The sequence below is a fragment of the Onychostoma macrolepis genome, chromosome 04 (genome assembly GCF_012432095.1).
Source record: "Onychostoma macrolepis isolate SWU-2019 chromosome 04, ASM1243209v1, whole genome shotgun sequence".
NCBI lineage: Eukaryota > Metazoa > Chordata > Actinopteri > Cypriniformes > Cyprinidae > Onychostoma > Onychostoma macrolepis.
This window is the reverse complement of record NC_081158.1, coordinates 11,027,899-11,049,197: the sequence shown is the minus strand read 5'-3', so window position 1 is coordinate 11,049,197 and position 21,299 is coordinate 11,027,899. Positions and strand designations below refer to the sequence as shown.

The 21,299-nt window shown below is 37.0% G+C and overlaps 1 protein-coding gene and 1 long non-coding RNA gene across 4 annotated transcripts; one reads left to right on the top strand and one right to left on the bottom strand.

Moving 5' to 3' along the window:
- The first annotated feature begins 2,055 nt into the window (after nt 1-2,055).
- On the top strand, nt 2,056-3,771 carry LOC131538487 (piggyBac transposable element-derived protein 4-like). The gene has a single exon (XM_058772359.1). It carries the CDS (start codon nt 2,056-2,058, stop codon nt 3,769-3,771), a length of 1,716 nt encoding a protein of 571 aa, XP_058628342.1.
- A 3,319-nt stretch (nt 3,772-7,090) lies between these two features.
- On the bottom strand, nt 7,091-14,287 carry LOC131539203 (uncharacterized). Of its 3 annotated transcripts, none has more exons than XR_009270802.1 (5): nt 12,814-14,287; nt 12,286-12,380; nt 11,965-12,022; nt 9,038-9,252; nt 7,091-7,480 (listed from the first exon to the last, which is right to left on the bottom strand). It is a non-coding gene; the product is annotated as an uncharacterized LOC131539203 (long non-coding RNA). The 3 variants fall into 3 exon arrangements; XR_009270803.1 differs by having other exon boundaries at nt 9,038-9,191; XR_009270804.1 differs by lacking the exon at nt 7,091-7,480 and adding an exon at nt 7,495-7,654.
- Between the last annotated feature and the right edge of the window lie 7,012 nt (nt 14,288-21,299).

Genomic DNA, 21,299 nt, shown 5'->3' with positions numbered 1-21,299 from the left:
CTTATGCATTTGTGGTTATAACTTTTAAGATTATGATTATTAATAACACAATGAACACCATATTAAATATACTTTTACATTTATAATGGACAATATATCTTGACATTAAGATCTGCACAGTATCTTACTACAGTACAACTTGTAAGTGGTTAGGTGTGGAGTGTTATTTGAGTATTCCCTGTGAGGCTAATATTAATTTTGATGTGAGCTAATTAATCATTTCAACTGAAAAAAAATGCAGTGTTTATATGTTAGGTTACATTTTATTTTGATGGTCCCCTTAGTCTATTGACTATAAGCAACTTTGCAACTACATGTCAAGTAACTCTCATTAGAGTATTAGTAGGCTTAGGTTAAGGTTAGGGTCGGTAGAATGTTGACGTACTTGCAAAGTACTTATACTCAGTTTGTCTGTTGGGGAATCATCAAAATAAAGTGTTAGCATATATTTAGCAGACATACTACTAATACTCTAATGACTGCTAGTTAACATGTAGTTGTATATGTGACGGGTTTAGTTTCTCTCACAATGGTTGGGTATATCCTCAGTGGTGGGACACACCCACTGGCTGGTTGCGTAGTGTTATTGAGCACACCTGCGTGGCTCCGTGATTAACCTTTTGAGCGGAACGGGCCCACATATGGGATTTTCATTTCCGTGCCCCTGGGAGTACAGTCCCACATATGGGATTTAGAACGTTCAGTGACGTCGCATAACTGCCAAATTCAAAATTTCAAATTCCTGCTTTTAGCGCCAACACAGAGAGAGGCGAGCATGATAAATGCTGGTCATTCACATATTTGCACAACTAGCTACTCAAACAGCATTTATATGCACTTGATGCGTTTATTTTGTCACACTTATACTGTCACAGAAGCGCCAGACAAAAGTTTATAGGGCATATAAGCACAATAATGTATGAAAAGCGCTCAGCCTGTTTGTTTTAGGCTGATGAGCAGCTGGCATTTATATTCACTGAAACAGTGTGCCAGCACTCCGATTGTCACTAGTACCACACAAATGTTTATAGAGCATAAGCACAATATGAATAAAACGGGCGCAGTATCTTTATTTTCATCATCTGATCGGTCATTTACGTTTACTCAAATAGTGTTTACATTCGCATGATGTGCTTATTTTATATCAGGGACACTCCGATTGTCAGAAGTACCACGGAAAAAGTTTATGGCACAAGCACAAGAATGCCAATGTAGCAAAGCGCAGCCGTCTTTGTTTCCATCACAGGCTGATGTGTGCCTGCCATTACGTTCACTCAAACAGTGTTTATATTGATGCATTTAATTTGTCACATACACTTATTGTCACAGAAGCACCAGACAAAAGTGTATAGGGCATATAAGCACAACATGTATAAATGAAACGAGCGCAGCCGTGTTTGTTTTCTAAGGCTGATGACTGGCATTTACATTCACTAAAACTGTTTATATTCGCATGATGTACTTAGCCTATTTTATGCCACGGACACTCGATTCTCACAGAAGCACCACAACAAAAGTGTATATAGCATAAATCAGTTATGAATGAAATGCGCGCAGCCGTCTTTGTTTTCATCACAGGCAGCTGTCAATTACGTTCATTCAAACAGTGTTTATAGGCACTTTATGTGATTATTTTATGTCACGAACACTCAGATTGTCACAGAAGCACCAAGACAAAAGTTTATAAAGCACATATGCACAAGAATGTCAATGTATGAATGAAATGCGTGCAGCCGTCTTTGTTTTCATAGGCTTCGCGGCTGTCATTTACGTTCACTCAAACAGTGTTTATAGGCACTTTATGTGATTATTTTATGTCACGATGACTGTCACAGAAGTACCACAACAAACGTTTATAGGGCATATAAGCACAATGAAACACGGTCACCCGATGCATTGCATAACTAAGTTTATTGTTTACATAGTACAGTATACAAACATACATGGCTTCCTACATGACAGCACCAGTTCGCGGGGATGTTTTTTTTTGCGGGAATGTTTGGCAGGGTTGTGACGTGTCTCCCTCTGACCTGACCACATTACTTCAGAGTAAACATGGAAAGAAAACTTACTCGTGATGATATTTTGGACATTCTTTTTGACTCGGACGCTGAATCCGGCAGCAGCAGTGACGGACCGCTGTCAGAGAGCAACGAGGAAGCCCACCTCCCGGAAAACCTTGCGGGCTGTGATCGTTCCGTAGCGCCGGCGATCCCTGACAATGCCGGCCCTGCCAGTGAGGGCGCTGTTGTGGAGGACTTCCTTCCAACCTGGACATCCAATCCATTCTCTCCACCAGCCCTGGACTTTGACAACACTACCAAAGGTGTTCAAGGTAGTCTAACAAATCCTTCTGAGGCAGAATGTTTCAGATTATTTATTAATGAGCAACTTGTGGAGCAAGTGGTGCAGGAGACCAATAGGTATGCTCATCAGCTGAAAGAGTCGGCTACTATCCCTGGGAAACTGGCAAAGTGGACTGAAACAACTGTAAATGAAATTTACACATTTCTGGCAGCTGTTATTCTTATGGGCCTGGTAAGAAAAAACTCCTTGAGAGATTACTGGTCCACCGATCCAGTAATACAGACCCCTTTTTTTTCTACTCTCTTCTCTCTGGATCGGTTCCAACTCCTCCAGAGGGCCCTCCACTTTGCTGACAATGCTACAGCAAATCTCAGGGATCCTCTGAATAAAATTAGAAGTGTTTTCACCTCTCTGATGGCTGCTTTTGGACAGATGTTCATTCCTCACAGGGACTTGTGCATCGACGAGTCACTGCTGCTGTGGAAAGGCCGGCTTGGATTTCGACAGTACATTCCATCAAAGAGGAAGAGGTTCGGAATCAAGCTCTTCATGCTGTGTGATGTTCTGACTGGGTACGTCATCAATGTGGTAGTGTACACTGGCTCCAGCACAGACATCACACACACTCCAGGACTTGGTGTGTCTGGCTCAGTAGTGCTGACACTGCTGAAGCCATACCTGGGGAGAGGGCATACTTTGTATGTGGACAACTGGTATACCAGTCCTTCTCTTTTCTGTCACCTGCTGAGAGGTAAAACCGGGGCTTGTGGAACAGTGAGGGCCAACAGAAAGGGCATGCCACGCTTCCGAGACAGGATGTCCAGAGGGGAGGTGGACTTTAAAAGTTGCGAAGAAATGCTGGCAGTGAAGTGGCATGACAAACGCGATGTCCACATGCTGACAACAGTCCACTCAGCAGAGATGTCACCCTCTGGAAAGATAGACCACACCACTGGAAATGAGAAAATCAAACCCCAATGCGTGCTGGACTATAATAAAAAAATGGGTGCTGTGGATAAGGTCGATATGATGGACAGTTTTGTTGGCTGTACTCGTAAGACTTTAAAATGGTACAAGAAACTGTTCTTCCATTTTTTGGACCTTGCAGTACACAATGCATTCATTTTTTACAAGGTGAAGCATGATTCTAGCCTGACATACAGAAAGTTCAGTCAAAATCTTGTTCGCCAACTTGTGGGAGAACACCACACTCCCCGGAAGCCATCTTCCGGTGGTCGCCCTCCTGCTTACAGCCCACTTCGTCTCACTGCTCGGCATTTCCCCTCTGAGATCCCTACAACTGTCCAACAGGGGAAGAACACACGCAGGCACTGCAAGGTTTGCCTGACCACTAAAAAGTGCCCACAGAAAAGGCAAAAGACGAGGTTCATGTGCAAACCTTGCAACACAGCACTGTGTCCAACAGAGTGCTTTGAACAGTACCACACTTCTGCCTATTTCTGAGAGAGAAAGAAAAAAAAATGTTATAGTACTATAACAATACTTGTTCTTTTTACTGTGTAAATAATGTATATTGTTTAAAGTGTAAAATATATAAAACACACACACACACACACACAAACAACGTGTAGCTTTTATATCACACAGCTATTATATCAACCTTGTAAATAATAGTGTAATTTAGGAATGATTTAGCAATGTCATGCTGTAATTGTAATTATATTTACAATTATTATCATAATTAATATTATAGAATTTCATTATATTTAGATATTTAATGATATATTCTAAATACTTCATAATTGCTGTAAAAACATTTTGATGACTGTTATACACAATGCTGTTCTACACATACAAGATATGTAAATCTCTTCATGCTGTTAAGCTACCTTTATTTTTGTGAAACTAAGTAAACTGCACCAAACCAACTTTGGTTTAAAAAAAATGGTTCAAAACTATCATTGGCTTCGCGTTTTCATTAATAGTATTTGGATATTTTGGCACTTTCAAAGGATGCATGCACGTTGTTTCATCGACATGTCATTCTGGTTGATGTTATTTCTTGCTTAGAATAAAATTAACGAGATTAAATTTCAAATAATAAAATATAAGAGAATAATAGATTTGCAATACATAATCATAATACCTTGTGTGATCGCCGAAGTACAAATAATGCACGACTTCCATCCTCCTGCACATGCTGGTAAGCACGAGTTTCCTGGTCCAAATATCTTCCTGTTTCTAAAACACAAGTGTTTGTGTTCATATGTTTGTTTTTTGAGAGTGATCCAGTGTTCGTGGCTTGAAATAGAAGTAAAATTGACTGGCTTGTGCTGCGTCTTTGCAAAGAGCCCAGTGTTGTAGCTAATAATTGTTATGCCCTGCCGCACGCGGCAGAAGTCACGTGACTGAAAACTTTTCTCTGAGTCACGTGAAACCCACGCTGCTTTGCAATGTAAACAAACTGCGGCCTTAACCATAACCCGTCTTGCTGCAACACATTTATGATTAAATTTGGCATGAAAAGAAAACAACACGAAAAGTTTATTATAATTAGAACATTTAATAATAATAATAAAAAAATAAAATAAAATAAAAACCTCCTGGCCAGGCAGCATTAAAGCGCCAATTTCAGGTCTCAATGTTGATGCGTCACCATGGAAACTGAAACGTAATACATCCCAACGTTCTATGGCCGTTAAAAAACTCACTCCGGGGACAGCTGAGATATTCTAAACTCACCACTGAAAAGGTTAAAGTGTATTGATTCACATGGCTTTAAAAGGTCCCGGGTAAAGCATGGTGTGTGACTTCTCTGCTGTGTCTCCATACGCTGTGCTACAGTATAGACTTCCTCGCTGTCAATCCCCGTTTTCCTGGTGAGTTGTCTGCCTTTGATTAGTCCTTTTGTAAGATGTTACCGTCTAAAGATGTGTTTGCCGTTAGGAGAGTGTGAGTGGAGTGGTGAGCACAGTTCGTGTAGTCTGCCGTAGCTTATGAACTTCATCCCGGCGGTAAGAAGTCTATTGTGGGTTTTAAAGGGGAAGTTTATTGAAGTTAAACTTATGTTTTTATTTGTATTTTAGGTGTGGCCTGAGAACGCTAGCTGCTGTTTATTATCCCTGTATTCTTGGCCGTTTGTTACATCGGTCTGATTTAATGCTGTTTGTAGCCGTTTTATTCCCTTCATATTGCTGTGTTTGTGTATTGTTAGATTCTATTTTGTTTATTGCGTATACAGCTGGTTACGTGGTGGGCACGGTGTTATACCGGTGCCCCATCGAGGATCCATACGACTACTTTGTCCGACTGATCCGTATGGTAATCTTATGACGAGAGTTTGGACATTTTTATCTTATGCAAGTTTATTAAAATTAACGTGTGTTCGCTTGATTTTTAAATATTAAGTGCGCCAGTATCCACAGGTGGCTGCTGGATGATCCCAATCCTGAAGTTTAACAGAAGGGGAGTGTGGATTTGTTTTGTTTCTTTTGTTAGTTAGTTACTTTTTGGGTTTGTCACTTGCTTTAAGAATTTTATGGATGCACTGATTTGTTGTGAGGTTTTCCCCTTCTGTTAGAACAGGATTTTATGGTCTCTTTGTAACCTGTGGGTAACTAAGTGGTAAACTGTTAATGAGACCCGTAGCATAATATTTTAGAATTTATGATTCGTCCTTGGTGTGAAATAAATGTTATTTTGTTAAGTCACGTCTCTGTCTTTGATCCAATCCGGACTAGCAGGGTCCTTCATATTGTAACTCTTTTTGGTTTAATTTATTTTAGGTAATCGTTTTCTTTTATTTTTCCTGGGTGATAACCTAGGTGGTGTAGTCGGGTTTCTTTTTATATCCTGAGCCAAAGGTCACATAGTTACTTAACAACAGCTGTATAAAGGGTACCATCAAAATAATCAAAAAGTTCAAAGCAAATGTATCATATTACACATTCATCTGATATCTGATTTTATGGCTGTTTGAGAGGGGAAAAAAAGTATTCTTATTACTAATAAGTGGTCATTGATGGCTTTAAGTAAAGTAGCATAAGAAAGGTGGCAAGATATGAGACTTATAATACATTATAACTATGAGAAATTTAATCCATTGTAATTTAAGTGGATGAAACATGTTCACTGTGTGTTATAAATCATCATACTCTTAAAAGCTATAATCGCTAATAAGTAAATATTACAATACATTAAAAGTGTTCTAATGAATATTCATAAGATTATATAACATATAGGGTTTTTTATAATGCATTCATTATAATGCCTTAAAAATACCCTTATAATATATTATAAATATGGGCTTCATAGAAAGTGTCACCAAAATTACTTATTTAAAATAAGTGTTCTTTAAGTTTACAGACAACAGTTATGGGTTTTTCCTTAGCATTATTGCCGTTTGATTATTACTGATGAGATCATAGACAGTGGCAGCTTTAACAGGCTGCATTCAGTCTAATGCACAGATCTATTTCCATATATCAGATGTTTTGTCCAGCTCTGAAAACATAACTGACTGTGTGTACATCAATTTCGTATGAAAGTATTAAAAAATGCAAGTGCATTTAACCGCAGCCGCAATCGAGCTTCAGAACAAAAAAAACACAAAGCGCACGTGAAAGTATGTCTCACAGCGCAAATTCTGTGCAATGAAGCTCGCCGCATCTCTAGCGCGCACATGTGCCATATGCGGGAAAAATAAACAAGCTCAGAATCGATTCTTAACAGAATTGTTAAAGAGATTCGTGATGCATTGGAGAATCAATTTTTTTTCTCCCACCCCTACCATACGGTAAAGGCAATGTCGATTATCATTGGATTATAAATATACTTTATTATTATGAAAATACCAGAGATGGCTTGAAGAACACAGTTAAACCATATCGCGTCGTATGTTTATTGTCGTATGCTGTTGGATATTTAAATAAATAGTCAGATCGCGAACAGATTCAATCACCCACGCAATCTTATTGTCTTAAAGTCTGATGATGCAAATTGCAATTTGTGGCCCTTCGCATCGTATGCAGTTTAAATGCGGCCCGCTTGGCCTCTGAACTTGAGTACCCCTGCCTTAGAACATAATACCAATAATACCATGGTAGTAGTCAGCCATCTATGCAAAAGCAGAGGTCAGTGTGGTGTACTGTAGATACAGCTGTCCAGATCAACACCTGATGTACTGATGTCTTCAACTGGGAATCCAGAAAACCTGCAATAAAAACAGTACAGTTCAAAATCCATCATACATAACCAATATAATAGGACTGTCCAATCCTGTTCCTGGAGATCTACCCAGCTGCAGAATTCAGATCTAACCCTGATCCAACACACCCATCTGTAATTGTAAAACTCCAATAATATTAGCATTGCTAACAGGCGGGACCTTATGAGAAAGGCATGTAACAGCTTTTTAGGTTCGTTTACAGTCATTTACATTTGCATCAAATACATACTCTGTCCCAAAGTGCTCCTTAGTAAACGTGGTAAAAAGATTTCCAAACTGATTCATAATTAGTAGTATATAAAAAATGAATAGAATAGAATAGAATAGAGAAAAGGGAGAAACACAGCTAAACCCTCCATCTAAATCTTCTCAAACAAGTCAAAGAAGTATTAGTTCCTGTTCAGAAGTTATAGTACACAGGACAAAGAAATGAGACACACAATCACTTCCTAACCTTTTGCATTATCTGGAAGAGTTTTGCTTACTAATAAATGTGACCTGTGCTGGCAAAATGAGTCGGAATGCACACGAGCTAATTTCGAGTTACAGGCAAAAGAAGTGAAAGATGCTGATTTTGGTCGAATTGGAGTTTTTCACAAAAATGAGTTCATTAAGCCCTCTTCTAGCTGACTGTGCTGACTATTATCCGAAGCGAGCACATAACGGCGCTTCTGACAGCGTGCAATCCCGATAAATATACACACATACACAGAATTACAGTATTTAAGTATTCATGCGAAAATAATCTGTTGTGTCTTAAGTGAACATTTGGGGAAATGTTGGGTAAAAACATCAGATGTGTGACATTATATCCGTTCAGTACAGTAGGTCTAATATACAGGCCGTCTGTCTCAATGCTAATCTAATAATAAAAGAAAAGAGGGAATCACTCGCTGCTCTTGATTGAACTGCTTTTGTAATCGATTCATTCATAATGAACACACTAAAGTGATTTTTACATTTGATTATTTGTTTTACCTACTTGAATGCTTTTGTTTAGATGTAAAATGAAAAAAGTAATACATTACTTGTTTCTTTCCTGTATGTATGTATGTATATGTGTATATATATATATATATATATATATATATATATATATATTTTTTTTTTGCATTGGTTCATATTAATAACAACAAAGATAAAATAAAAAAATAGCTATATTGTGATTATTAATCTAAAAATGATTATTAAGAAAAGAATTGGGAGGAAATAATGTTGGTGATTTTGCTTTGGAACCTTCAGAAAACTTTAAATCAGTTTTTCTCAAAATGGTCTTTGCTGACTTTATCAACTTCAAACGGGTGTAGCGCAGTCATTTTTTGTCCGATTCTAACAACTCATATATCATTTTGAAGGTCTTTTATTGGAGAATGTAGTTCAAAAAAATGAAAAAGTGACAATTATTTGAAAATTTGCTAATTTTGCCAGCACAGGTCACAAATGGTGAAATCTCTATACAAGTAATTCAGAGAAACCTTGTTCATTTACATTTATTGCCATCATTGTAACAATACAAATCTGGTTGAAAATCTGCAAACTTACCTTTTAGGGCAATGATTACAATATAAGGATTATTTGGCAGCTTTGTATGTTCATCTAGTTGCCATCATCTGAAGTCTTTGTGAGTGTTGGCGTCTTCTGAAGTCTTCACACGCGAGGCTGGATCCAAACTGGAACTAGTGTAATCTCTAGTAACCTTGGGATGGACATCCCGAAATATAAACAGCAGCTATTCTAATCTTTCTCCTTTTGCTTTCCTGTTCATATTTCAGACAAAAGATTATTTATTTAATCAAATATAACTGAATTGCATGGATATGAGATGTTTTGTGTGAATGTTAAAATGTAATTGATTGCTGTGATCAAAGCTGAATTTTCAGCATCATTACTCCTGTCACAAATCTGGTCTGCACTTCCGTTCACTCACCACTAGAGGTCACCCGCTCATCACATGGACTCTGGCACTTCACCATTTAACTACATTTCCCATCATCCATTACTGATCACAGCTGTTACCAATCACTCATTGCACCAATCACCCACACACCTGATCCTACGCACACACTGATCACATACCCTATTTAAGCCACGGACTTTCTCTCCCTCGTGGCCGAGTATTGTATGCATTATTGCTGCCCTACAGAGCCCCGTTAGTTTTCCTAGTCTTGCCTTGCCTTTGTTGGATTGTGTTTTCCCCTGCCTGGACTATCGCTGACGTTTTGGACTACCTCTCCTGTCTCGCCCCTTTGGATACTGTTTGCCGATCATCGACCCACCCTTGTCTTAGTTTACTCTGTCTCACCCATGTTATACCTGTTTGCCATTGTTTGACCCTGCCTGTTATGACCACGTCTCTGCTCAATAAAAGTCTGCAGATGGATCCGCACGTCTCATCAGCCCCGTAACAACTCCAGTCTTCAGTGTCACAACATGATCTTTCAGAAATCATTCTAATATGCTGATTTTACCAAAGAAGCATTTCTGATAAATGTCCATTTTTCTGTCCCTAGCCTCTACAGAAATAGAACACTTGAAAAAGGCTTTAGGGTTACAACTTGTTTTATATATTTTAAATTGAAACAATGTTATTTGATCAATTAAACCTTCTTGAGCCATCAATGTGGCAATATTTGTTTTTAATTAATTATAAAGAATTCCAAGCACCACAAAACTGCTCGTCCCCACAGCCATGTACAGAAAGTGCTTTATTTTGAGGTCAAAAACAAGTTTTTCTACCATTTAAAATGCAATAATGTATTCATAATTGTCAAATATATGATGTAAATGACAAAACAAAATGCCAAATAAATATGATCAAATATACAGTATAATGAAAGTAGTGGTCCCCTGGAGTTGTCACTGGTGTTACCGTTTAACAAAAATCATTTGTTTTGAAATAAAAATCACACTAATGACATCTTGACTTCCTTCTTCCTGTTTCCTGAAAATCTATGAAGAAAGGCCTATGATAAGTCCACTGTCTCTAATCAGTTATCAGAAGTGTTCTCATTTATCTCATATGAAGCTTTTAGTTGAAGTCACTGGTATGACCTTCTTTATTGTTAGGCAATTGTAAAAAACCGGAATACAAATGGATTAAACTACTTAATTTAGTGAGTATACCATGATTGACAACATGTGGTTTGATATCTTGCAGCAGACATTTTGCAAAATGCATTTTTCATGAAAACTGTCACTGGTGTTACCTTCTTTATGGGTTACACCAGTGAAGATCAGTTTATGTTTATGTTCTTTTACTAACTGCTTTCACTAATTGCCAAATGTAACAATTTAGTCTCATCTATTAATTATAGTTGAATAAGTATCTTTGGTCTAATGTATGTCACTGGTGATTCATTGTGCCACTGGTGTCACCATGTTTTTTTTTCTGTCACATTACATAAAATGTGTCACAATAATAATTTTACATCCATTGAATTCTGCTTCACTCAAGAGTTAAGATTTAAAGGATTGCATCATTACTTGTTTATAACTGCCCCCCCCCCCAAATATTTTCATTGTTATAACAAATACATGGTTGCGCAAATGTACTAACATCATTCAATCACACTTTTAACAAACCTGATTAAAATAAATAAAACAATCTCCTTATTTGTTGCATTATCATTGTTTTTCTGTAACTGACTACATGTGCTGAAATAAATCGAGAAATAATATTTCATAAAAACCTCTAAAATTGCCAAAGAAGGTAACACCAGTGACAAATTGTTTTACATGTGGTCTTTAAATAAATCTACAAAAAATATTTTTAAAAAATCATTAAGCTGTCATTTATGCGTATTCATAATGTAAAAAGGTAATTAATAATGTGGTCTAAGTGTAAATATTAAAAAAAGAAATACATTTTAAGACATCTTGCCATACCAAAGGTGGATGTTTCTGTAGAATGACCCAAATATGAATGTAACCTGTGCTGAGTTGTATTTTTGTGTGAATGTTTTAACAGTGTAAAGTTTGTTTGTTTATTTTTATCAGGATTTTTTTTAAAGGAAATTCTTATTTTTATTCAGCAAGGATGCATTCAATTAATCAAAAATGAGTGTAAAGTTTTCTGTTTCAACTAATGCTGTTCTTTTGAAATTTATATTAAATCAAAGAATCCTGAAAAAAATAAAAATATTGTGCAGCACAACTGTTTTCAACATTGATAATAATCAGAAATGTTTATTGAGCAGCAAATCAGCATATTAGAATGATTTCTGAAGGATCATGTGGCTCTGAAGACTGGAGTAATGATGCTGAAAATTCAGCTTTGATCACAGAAATAAATTACATTTTACAATATATTCGCACAGGGAACAGCTATTTTAAATTGTAATACTACTGGTTTTTTTTTTTTATCTGAATTTTTTTAATAAATTCAGGCTTGGTGAGCATAAGAGACTTCTTTTCAATAACAAGTATTTTACTGAATTTTGAACATTAGTGCATGTTTGAGGTTAACTTACCAACCATATTGTTCATTGTGCCTGGAAGATGTTGTCCGACAGGAGGTCCGCTCTGAGTCTGGGGTGCAGGCCAACATGGAAGAATGTAGGAACATAAGCAGCAATTTGTCACAGAGCCAACAATATTTAGTATACAATGCCAGCCAGGTTTATTACAAGGAACCAAGCTAGAGCAGGTGAAATGTAGAAAAGAGAAAGAAGAATATACAGAAAACATTCTTTTAACATAACATAATTTGCTTCTAGGTTTACTTATTTAATATTGCTCATACTTCTTACTTGTGGATGTCAAAGCCCTCTTAAAATTTTAAGAAACTTCACCTGTTCACTTGTGTTCCTTACTTCTCCGTCTGCGGCTCCCTTCAGAAATTGTGAAATCTTGGAGCCTCCCATCTTGCCGTGCTTTTGTTTTTCTTCTGAAATCACAGAACAGTTTTTTAATCAATATTTGTTTACCATGAGAGATCAAAATACATTTGAACTAGATTCAGTTAATTGTCCCGCTGATGTAAGTGACGTCACCGATTAACGGTACAGTGTAGGCTATATGTTTAGGTTAAATAAAGGAGCCTATTTCCAATCACCCACTGAAAAATTACCAGCAAAACTTTTACAGAACTGTCAAAACCTCTCATCTACACATAAAGATGTGAATAAAATCCCAAACATTCAAAAAGTTAGCCTAACGTTAAAGTTACGTCCTCTGAAAACGGCTAAGATGCTAACGGACTTGTTCGAAGACACTAAACCATTTCTATGAACTAATTTCACCAGAAACGAGTGACAAGCAAGAGAGGCGTCAGGAATAGCTGTATTTAATATTTGTGAGATTTTAGGGACTAAACTTACCGAAAACAGTAAAAACAGCAGCGAGAAACGGAGCTTCCTGCTTGTCAGTCGTTGTGTTGCCGCTCTGTTTCCATGGCAACTCCCTCCGCTGCAGTGTTTGAATGCGGCTCGAACGTTCAGCATGTCACAGTCACACAGAATTTACATAAATAATCATATAAAATTAGAACATTACATAAATAAATAACTTAAATCTAACTAAATTATTATTAAATCATACATTTAATTTATTTAAATGTAGTTATATGACACCCTGCACCTTACTGTCGGATAAAGCAGCACTTATATATATATATATATATATATATTTATTTATTTATGTATTTTTTAATGAACACCAAACCACCTTATTTTATTAGAAAGCCTGCTTGCATGTAGATCAGGGGTGGACAATTAATTTTCCTAAGGATCCAAGAGAAACTTGGGCAGTTAAGAGGGCCAGATTAACACACCTAACTAGATTCTTTATCATAAATAAATAAATAAATAACAAGAAAAATAAAATAAATAAATAAACAGTAAATGAATGAAAATGTGAAGCACAATATTTTATGAACGTTCACAAAAACATTGAAATTGTGCTTTTTTTTTTTTCTTTGCTTTTTTTGCAGTGTTTCAAAAACTAGCATCACAACTTTGGACAAAAAAAGCAAGTACCTGTATTTCAAAGACCAGCATCACATTAGAGCAATTCCAGCGTTATTGACGTGACATTCACAGTCAAAACATAAATTCTGATATAAATAGGCTATTCATTAGACCTGTGTTGAACCATCTCTTTATATTTTCCAGACTTCAAAAAAGAATCAGTCTATAAACATGTTTTATATTATTATTTATATACGAGTTTTTGGGGAGATAACAGTCTATTTTGTACGATTTACAATGCACAAGCCATAAGCAGCCATATCTGCCGGATGTAGAAAGGTTGTCTATTCATAAAAAAAAAAAAAATTTTTTTTTTTTTTTTGTGTGTGTGTGTGTTTCAGAGGGAAAATCAATGTAGCCTAGTCAACGTGATCTCTCAGACTTGACAGTTCTAAGAGCGGAGAATAGAGCTGCCCCCAACAACTTAACTAGTCGTTCATTTAAGCCAACTAGGCCTAATCGTATGTTTATACAAAGTTTATAATCCACAGTGAGTCTTAATTCCTCGCTCAAGCACACATAAAGTTTGCCACAAAGCACAGGAAAAAGTCGCCAAATGATTATGAATGTGTCGGGAAAAAAGTAGTAATTTTAATTATTTATTAATATGAGTTGTGCCTATTATGAGTTTCGAACTGATGTTGTTTCATTATTAGGAAAAAAAAAATGCAAGTAATCATGCGGGCGCCCCGTCCTGCATTCCACACTCCGCACAGATATCTGAATATGGGCCAGTAGGCCTACTAGAACACATAGGTTTATTAACATAATTCACCAGTCTACACCCGAGACAGATGCAGTTATAACTTAAAACTGAAGCTATTTGAGTTTTAAAATGATAATGGACCGATGCCGCTACAAATTTATCATTAGTTGTTGATCAAGACTATGTCGTTATAAAAACTTGTTTTAATTCATGGATTAAATAATTAAGATACAAAACAGGTTAATAAAATATGCTGATTATATCTTACAAATATTTATAGAAATGCTATAAATAGCCTAGAGCTGCTAATAAGACTGCAGTTTCACGTTTTGCATCTGCATAACAAAGTACATTATTTTTAACGTGCAATTATATGAAATAAAAATAGAGCAGTGTTGAGAGTTCACCCAAATATGAGATTCCTTTGTAATTTTCTCACCTTTATTTATGTATCGTCTCTCTTCATCATCCTCAATGAGCCTAAGACAGGATAGACAAAAAATGTATTTTACACACCAGATCCAACCAGCATTTCAACACAGTGGCCCATCTTAGTTGAATGCACGACAAGGTGCAGGCCATGAGTGGGACACAGGACAAGACATACTTGACAAACAAAACAAACTGAGACGAGACAAAATAGATTTTGTGACACAGAAAACACAAATGCACATTACTTTTTACATGTAAATTCTTAACTAACACACTTGAACATTTTTCAAACAAATGAAAGAACAGGGTTTTTTTTGGTATTGTATTTTTGGTCATTTTATTCTTGGACAAAAAAATTATAAAGTCATGTAATGGTAACTGGTAACTCTAGAATGCAAACTGTATTTAAAACAAAACAGCAATACTTTTTAAACTTAGAAGGAACAATGTTCAGATGATTTTAAACTTAAGCACTTCATATATGAGAAAATATATGATTACATTAAACTTATTTACTTTGAATTTCAGTAAAACAATTTATTTATAAGGGCTTCATGTGACTGAACAGGTTATTGAAAAAATAACAACAACAACAACCACATATTAAAGAAAATGAACAGTCTAGTGAATGATTCAGTCCTGTTTATGTGGACTGTAAATCATCACCAGCAGCAACAGCAAGAGCTGCAAAACTTCAGGAGGATCAGTGGAGTCATGAATCATTACCAGAAAACAATAGATGGTAGATGGAAACATGTGACAGCTACAAATATCCTCAAATTATTCCCCTTAAAAATGGATCAATTTAGTCAGCTGTCTGCGAACCATTTTGCCTTATTTTGTCATTTCAGTTTCCCTTCTTGCAAAGTGGTTAAATCTGACTTTGCAGTACCACATGGAGGCCATTTTTACCAATAAATGAATATGATTCATTTCAACGCATGTAGCAAACATATGACTGTGTAGCTGTGGGAGATCTCTCATCTCTCAGCACAATCTGATAGCACCTCATTGGAAATGGCTAATGTGATTCCACATCCACGGGGAAGCTGGCCTCCACTTGTTGTGATCCTTCTCTGAATACATTTCTCTGTGGTCAAACACACAGACATCATGCCTGGTGATGGTTTCTGCAGACCACCTCTGTCTTTTTGATGAATGAAATCATGTGCAGCACCATCAGTTGTTAATGCCTGTGAGCATGGCAAGCAGGTGATTTTCTCGTTCATCTTCTTCACCACAAATCCTGTGATGTAGCTGATCGCTGCCTCTTTGTATTCAGAAAGGCTGCATACATTAGGAAGGTCAAGGAACTGTGTCATCCTCAGTCACACCCACTTCCACTTCCACCAACTGCACTTCCAATCTTTGGGCAACATTTACAGATGCAGGTGCTGTCTCGAAGCAAACAGTTCCCTGTGCATGTCTTCACTTGGTGCCTCACAAGTAGGCGTTTGTATGCTCCTCTGAACTGCCTGGCATTGGGGTTGTCATTGTGACCACCTCTTGCTCTTATGGCAGCAAAGAAGAGCTCCAAGTGGTCCTGACTTAGTTTGTAGGTGAGAAGATATCTGCATGGTGCATTGGCCCTCTCAACAAGATCATGGTAGACGTTAAGTGCACTTCTGCCGTTAGCAATGAAGCCATATATGGCAGTCTTTTTTTGGTAGTGTGAAGTGGCACCATCTTGTTGTACTGCTGGACTTTCAACCCACGGAGCATGGTTTCTGCCTGCTTCAAAATGGTCTCAAGTCGGTCTTTAGTTGTTCCATCACGGAATTTTCGGCGATTCCGTGATGCCACCACAGATTCGGAGGTTAATTAAGTCCGTGAACATTACACGGAATTCTGTGAGATCAGGTTGTCTGGTAAATATAAATATATATATATATTTGTTTTGATAATGTCTCAGTTTTAGAGCTAATATAAACAGTAATTAGCTTGATTAGCTTGACATGTGACTCAATTAACCAAGCATCTTGGCCTAAGCTACTTTATTTTAACTTAATATTTAGGTTTTTAATGCTTTCCTTTTAATGTGTTATACACATTATGTACAGCCTATGTAAAAACTCCTGACAAATTTATATAAAATAAAAAATACATTTATAAAATATATATTAAATAAACTTAACCAGCATATATTACTATGGCATGGACTGTACATATGTTTGGTCTTGGTGGAATAGATCTGCTACACTGCTGCTGAGCATGTATTAAAACTTACTCAGCTAAAATAATGTACATACTGAATAACCCCCCCCCCCCAAAAAAAGGCGGCTGCTACAAAGATAAATTAATGAGGAACCCCACAAAAGGCACTGGAGAGAAGAAGAGCTATATATACACATATAAACAAATATATACACCCTTAGTAAATATGAGCAAAAAATGGCTGTAAAAATTAACCGGAAAAAGAGTACCTTGTGTAAAATTAAATTTACCGCTGTATCTGGTCATCCTGTTTAAATAGATGTTATCATGGATTCTAACAAATAACAAAAAATTAAAAACAAAATCCTCACTGCTAGATATCTGTAACGGAACAGTGATCTGTAAGTGAGAACACAGATATTTATTAAGTAAAGAGGAGTAGTGAAGGATAGTGGGGTGATGCACTGGAGAGGATCACAGTCCTTAGACTTCCTTCCTTGGAGCTTGGTGAAGGGGATAACTTGAAATCCCTCCCTTGCAGATGATCCGGAGAACAGGAGACACAGGAACAGAGCACACACCTCAGGAGCACGGGGACTGGAGAGAGCGTGGAAACACAGAACACTAGGGAGGAACACAGGAGGTAAGTCACGCTGGTAAGTTATATAGAAAGCTGAACTAGACAGAGAGTCCTCTTCTTATGTACAAGACCAGACAATGAGTGAGACTGAGGTGTGTGCTTAAGTACTGAGGCTAAGTGGCTGTAGTGATTGGGAGCAGGTGCAGGTGATTAGGATTCAGGTGAGGGTGCTCAGTGATGACGTGGAGGAATGCCAGACGGGTCCGTGAAAATATCTCATAAAGGGCTGTCGTTGGATCTCCTATTACGACAATTCAAAAAGTGGGGGAAAACAAAATCTAGACAAAAATGGGTCACTGAGCACAAAATTCAAAAAGAAAAATAATGCAGGTTTTCACAGTTGTCTTTGCTCTTATATAACAAGGGTGACACTATTTTTTATTTCTGATCAGACTCACACATATACATATACATATATATAGGTTCTTAACTGTAGCCCTGGGGACACCCTGCTCTGAACCTATTGTATGACTCCCTTATTTAACACACCTTATTGAGATCATCACATCATTAGGAGAGAGTTCCATTAACTGAATGGAATATATTGAACATATATATATATATATATATATATATATATATATATATATATATATATATATATGCTTGGTGTTTTATGTTATGCATGGTGTGTTTTAGTTTGATCTTTTCTTTATAACTGTCTTTTGAATATATATATATATATATATATATATATATATATATATATATATATATAGCCTTGTCTAGTATTGGGTCAAAGCTTTTCTCAAATGCCAGAAGTTGAACAGAACTATATGTCGATTTTCAGTCTCGTATGAATGAGGAATATTTTTATAAGGAGTTAAGAAATGCTCCTCCATGTGACATATTTATTAGCAGATAATGTATGCACGAAAAAGAAGTCGTGCTGGGCGGGGCTCCGCCCTACAGAGACAATGTGATTGGGTCAGACAGTGAATAGGATGGACTTAATTCTGTCCGATAAAAACAGACACCCAACTTTGCAAATTATGAAAAGGAGAACCACTGGGGTTGAACAACTGGTGAAACTGCAAGGAAACTTGGCTGAAAGTTTGGGCGTTGCCCCCCTGATCGCGCTGTGAAACATCTGGCTGATCATCTCAAAAGACTTCAACATGTCTGTCCACGTCTGACCAAAGTAACTTGCAAAGCCGCCACGTAAGAACTTCAAACTTGCCATTCGCACGCTGCCAGGAAGCAATCAAATCCAAAAGGAGGAATCCCGAGTGACGTCACGCAACAACACATCAGCGAGAAAGTCCAGGACTTCCCTCCAGCAACACTCCTCAAGAAGAACAACCTTCAACTTCAACTCAAAGCAAGTAAAACAAACAGGTCTCTAATTCGCTGAGTTGAATTGAATGAATCTTTAAAAGATAACGAGAAGTCGAGTCTTTTGTTTGTGACATCCCAAGGTCGTCTTTATTCTCAGGAAAAGAGAATAGCTTAACTTTCTTCAAACTGCTTTTATCTTGCCATAACTTGTGTATGTGTGTGTATGCGTTTTGTTTCATATTGTATCCTATAATAGTAAATAAATTCGATTCATTTTTAATGAATAGTCTGGTGCAATGATTTTCAAATCTTAAATTATTTGCCATAGATTGTGTTACCTGTTGCTCAAGCAAAATTTCCCAATCAATTCTGTATTATCATCAACAATAAGCCGAATTGCTAAAATATACTGTATTAATACTCGCTGGTCGAGTCGTCAATAAGGTATAAATTATACAATTTTGATTAATATCAATCAATCAGATCAAAACCGAATTTCTACGATTTGGTTACCTAAAGCTAAAATTTATAAATTAAGGATAAAACCTTACATTACAGAGACATACAAAATGTTCAGAGCAAGATTAAGAACCGATTATATATACACTTGCACACGTGCATACATACAATCAAACACACACACACACACACCCACATAGTACATGGCATGTACACACATACACAAACATATACAGTAAACAGACACACAGTACACACACACACACACACACACGTGCACGCACATACACAGTACACATACACAGTAGGGGTGTCCCCGAATAGTCGACGATTCGATGCGAGGAGCCTGATTCGACTCCCAATCTCACAGTCGAATATTCGCAGGGTGTTATGATCATGCCATTTTGGCTATACAGGGGTGCTCAGTGTATATTAACATGCGTTAATAAATCCAATTTCCCCTATAGATTAAAGTTTCGCTTTCTAATCAGTCACCGACAGAGGAGCATCTTGACGGCAGGGATTTAAATCTTTAACAAGACTCAAATTGACACAGGCAGAGTGGAAGACTTCATTTATTAATTTTTTCGATCAGGTAGGGTACAAAAAGTGATTTCAAAACATTTCAGTCGGTTTATTTATATTGTGTATATTATTTATCTCGTATAAGATGCATTTGGTTGAGTTACGCTACAGTAAACCGCTTCATTGTAGTAGCCTACTATATGGTGATTATCTCTTCAGCGCGCGGTGTGAGCAGAACAACAATGCAGAATATTAATAACTGTGACTGGCACTGTCATATACATAACATTATAATGAGAACACTATTATAATAAAACGCTGTGATTTTTTTTTTTAGTGTTTAGTTGTGTTTCTGCATGTTATTGCGTGAAGAACACGTCCATAAAAGGAGTTCATTCAGAGCCGCGCAGACACGTTCATGTGCATTCGGGGCTTTTTTTGCAGATTGCCTCCAAGTCGTAATATTAACATTATGTTATATAAATAACGAAGCGTATTCTATGTGCGATCAATGAGTTAAATCCCATTGATTAAAAACCGGCTATCATATGCTTCATTCATCTTCAGCGCGCACAGCTCAAAACAGAAATGCAGAACGTTATAACTCATATACATAACATTATAATGAGAGCACTATTGTAAAAAAAAAAAAAATATGTTGTGAATTCTTAAGGGTTTCGCAGAAGTTTAATGTTAACTATCTTTTAATCAAAACAAAACATTATTCACTCCGTTTGTATCTGCGAGGCGTCCGTTACACATTTTCCCTGTGTGTTAACGTCAGTATTTATGACTGTCAAATGTCTGACTTGACCCAAATATATGATTTGACTATCAGTATGATTCGAAAATTCCGATTCGACTATGAAAATCCTTAATCGGGGTCACCCCTAATACACAGTACACACACACAAAAATGTTTGTTTTTGTGAAAAGTGGGGACATCCCATAGGCGTCATGATTTTTATACTGTACAAACTGTATGTGCTATTACCCGGCCTACACCTAAACTTAGCCCTCACAAGAGACTGTGCATTTCTACTTTCCCCCCAAAAAACTCGCTCTGTATGATTTAAGCGTTTTAAATAGTGGGGACATGGGGCAATGTCCTGAAAAGTCACCACCTTCTTGTAATACCCATGTCATACCTGTGTCATTACACTAATTTATGTCCTCATTTTTCACAAAAACGCACACACACACACGGTATACACACACACACAAATAGTACACAATACAGTACACCCATACACTCTCAGAAATAAAGGTACAAAAGCTGTCACTGGGACGGTACCTTTTCAAAAGGTACACTTTTGTACCTATTAGGTTCAAATATGTACACTTTAAGTACTAATATGTACCTTTAAGGGACCAAAATGGACCCTTTAGGTACAAATATGTACCTTTTGAAAAGGTACCGCCCCAGTGACAGCTTTTGTACCTTTATTTCTGAGAGTGTACAGTACACACAAAAATACAAATCGGTACACGCACACACACAGTATACACACACACAAACAGTATACATGTGCAGACCTTACACACACACGTGCACGCACATACACAGTACACATACACAGTAGGGTGTCCCGAATAGTCGACGATTCGATGCGAGGAGCCTGATTCGACTCCCAATCTCACAGT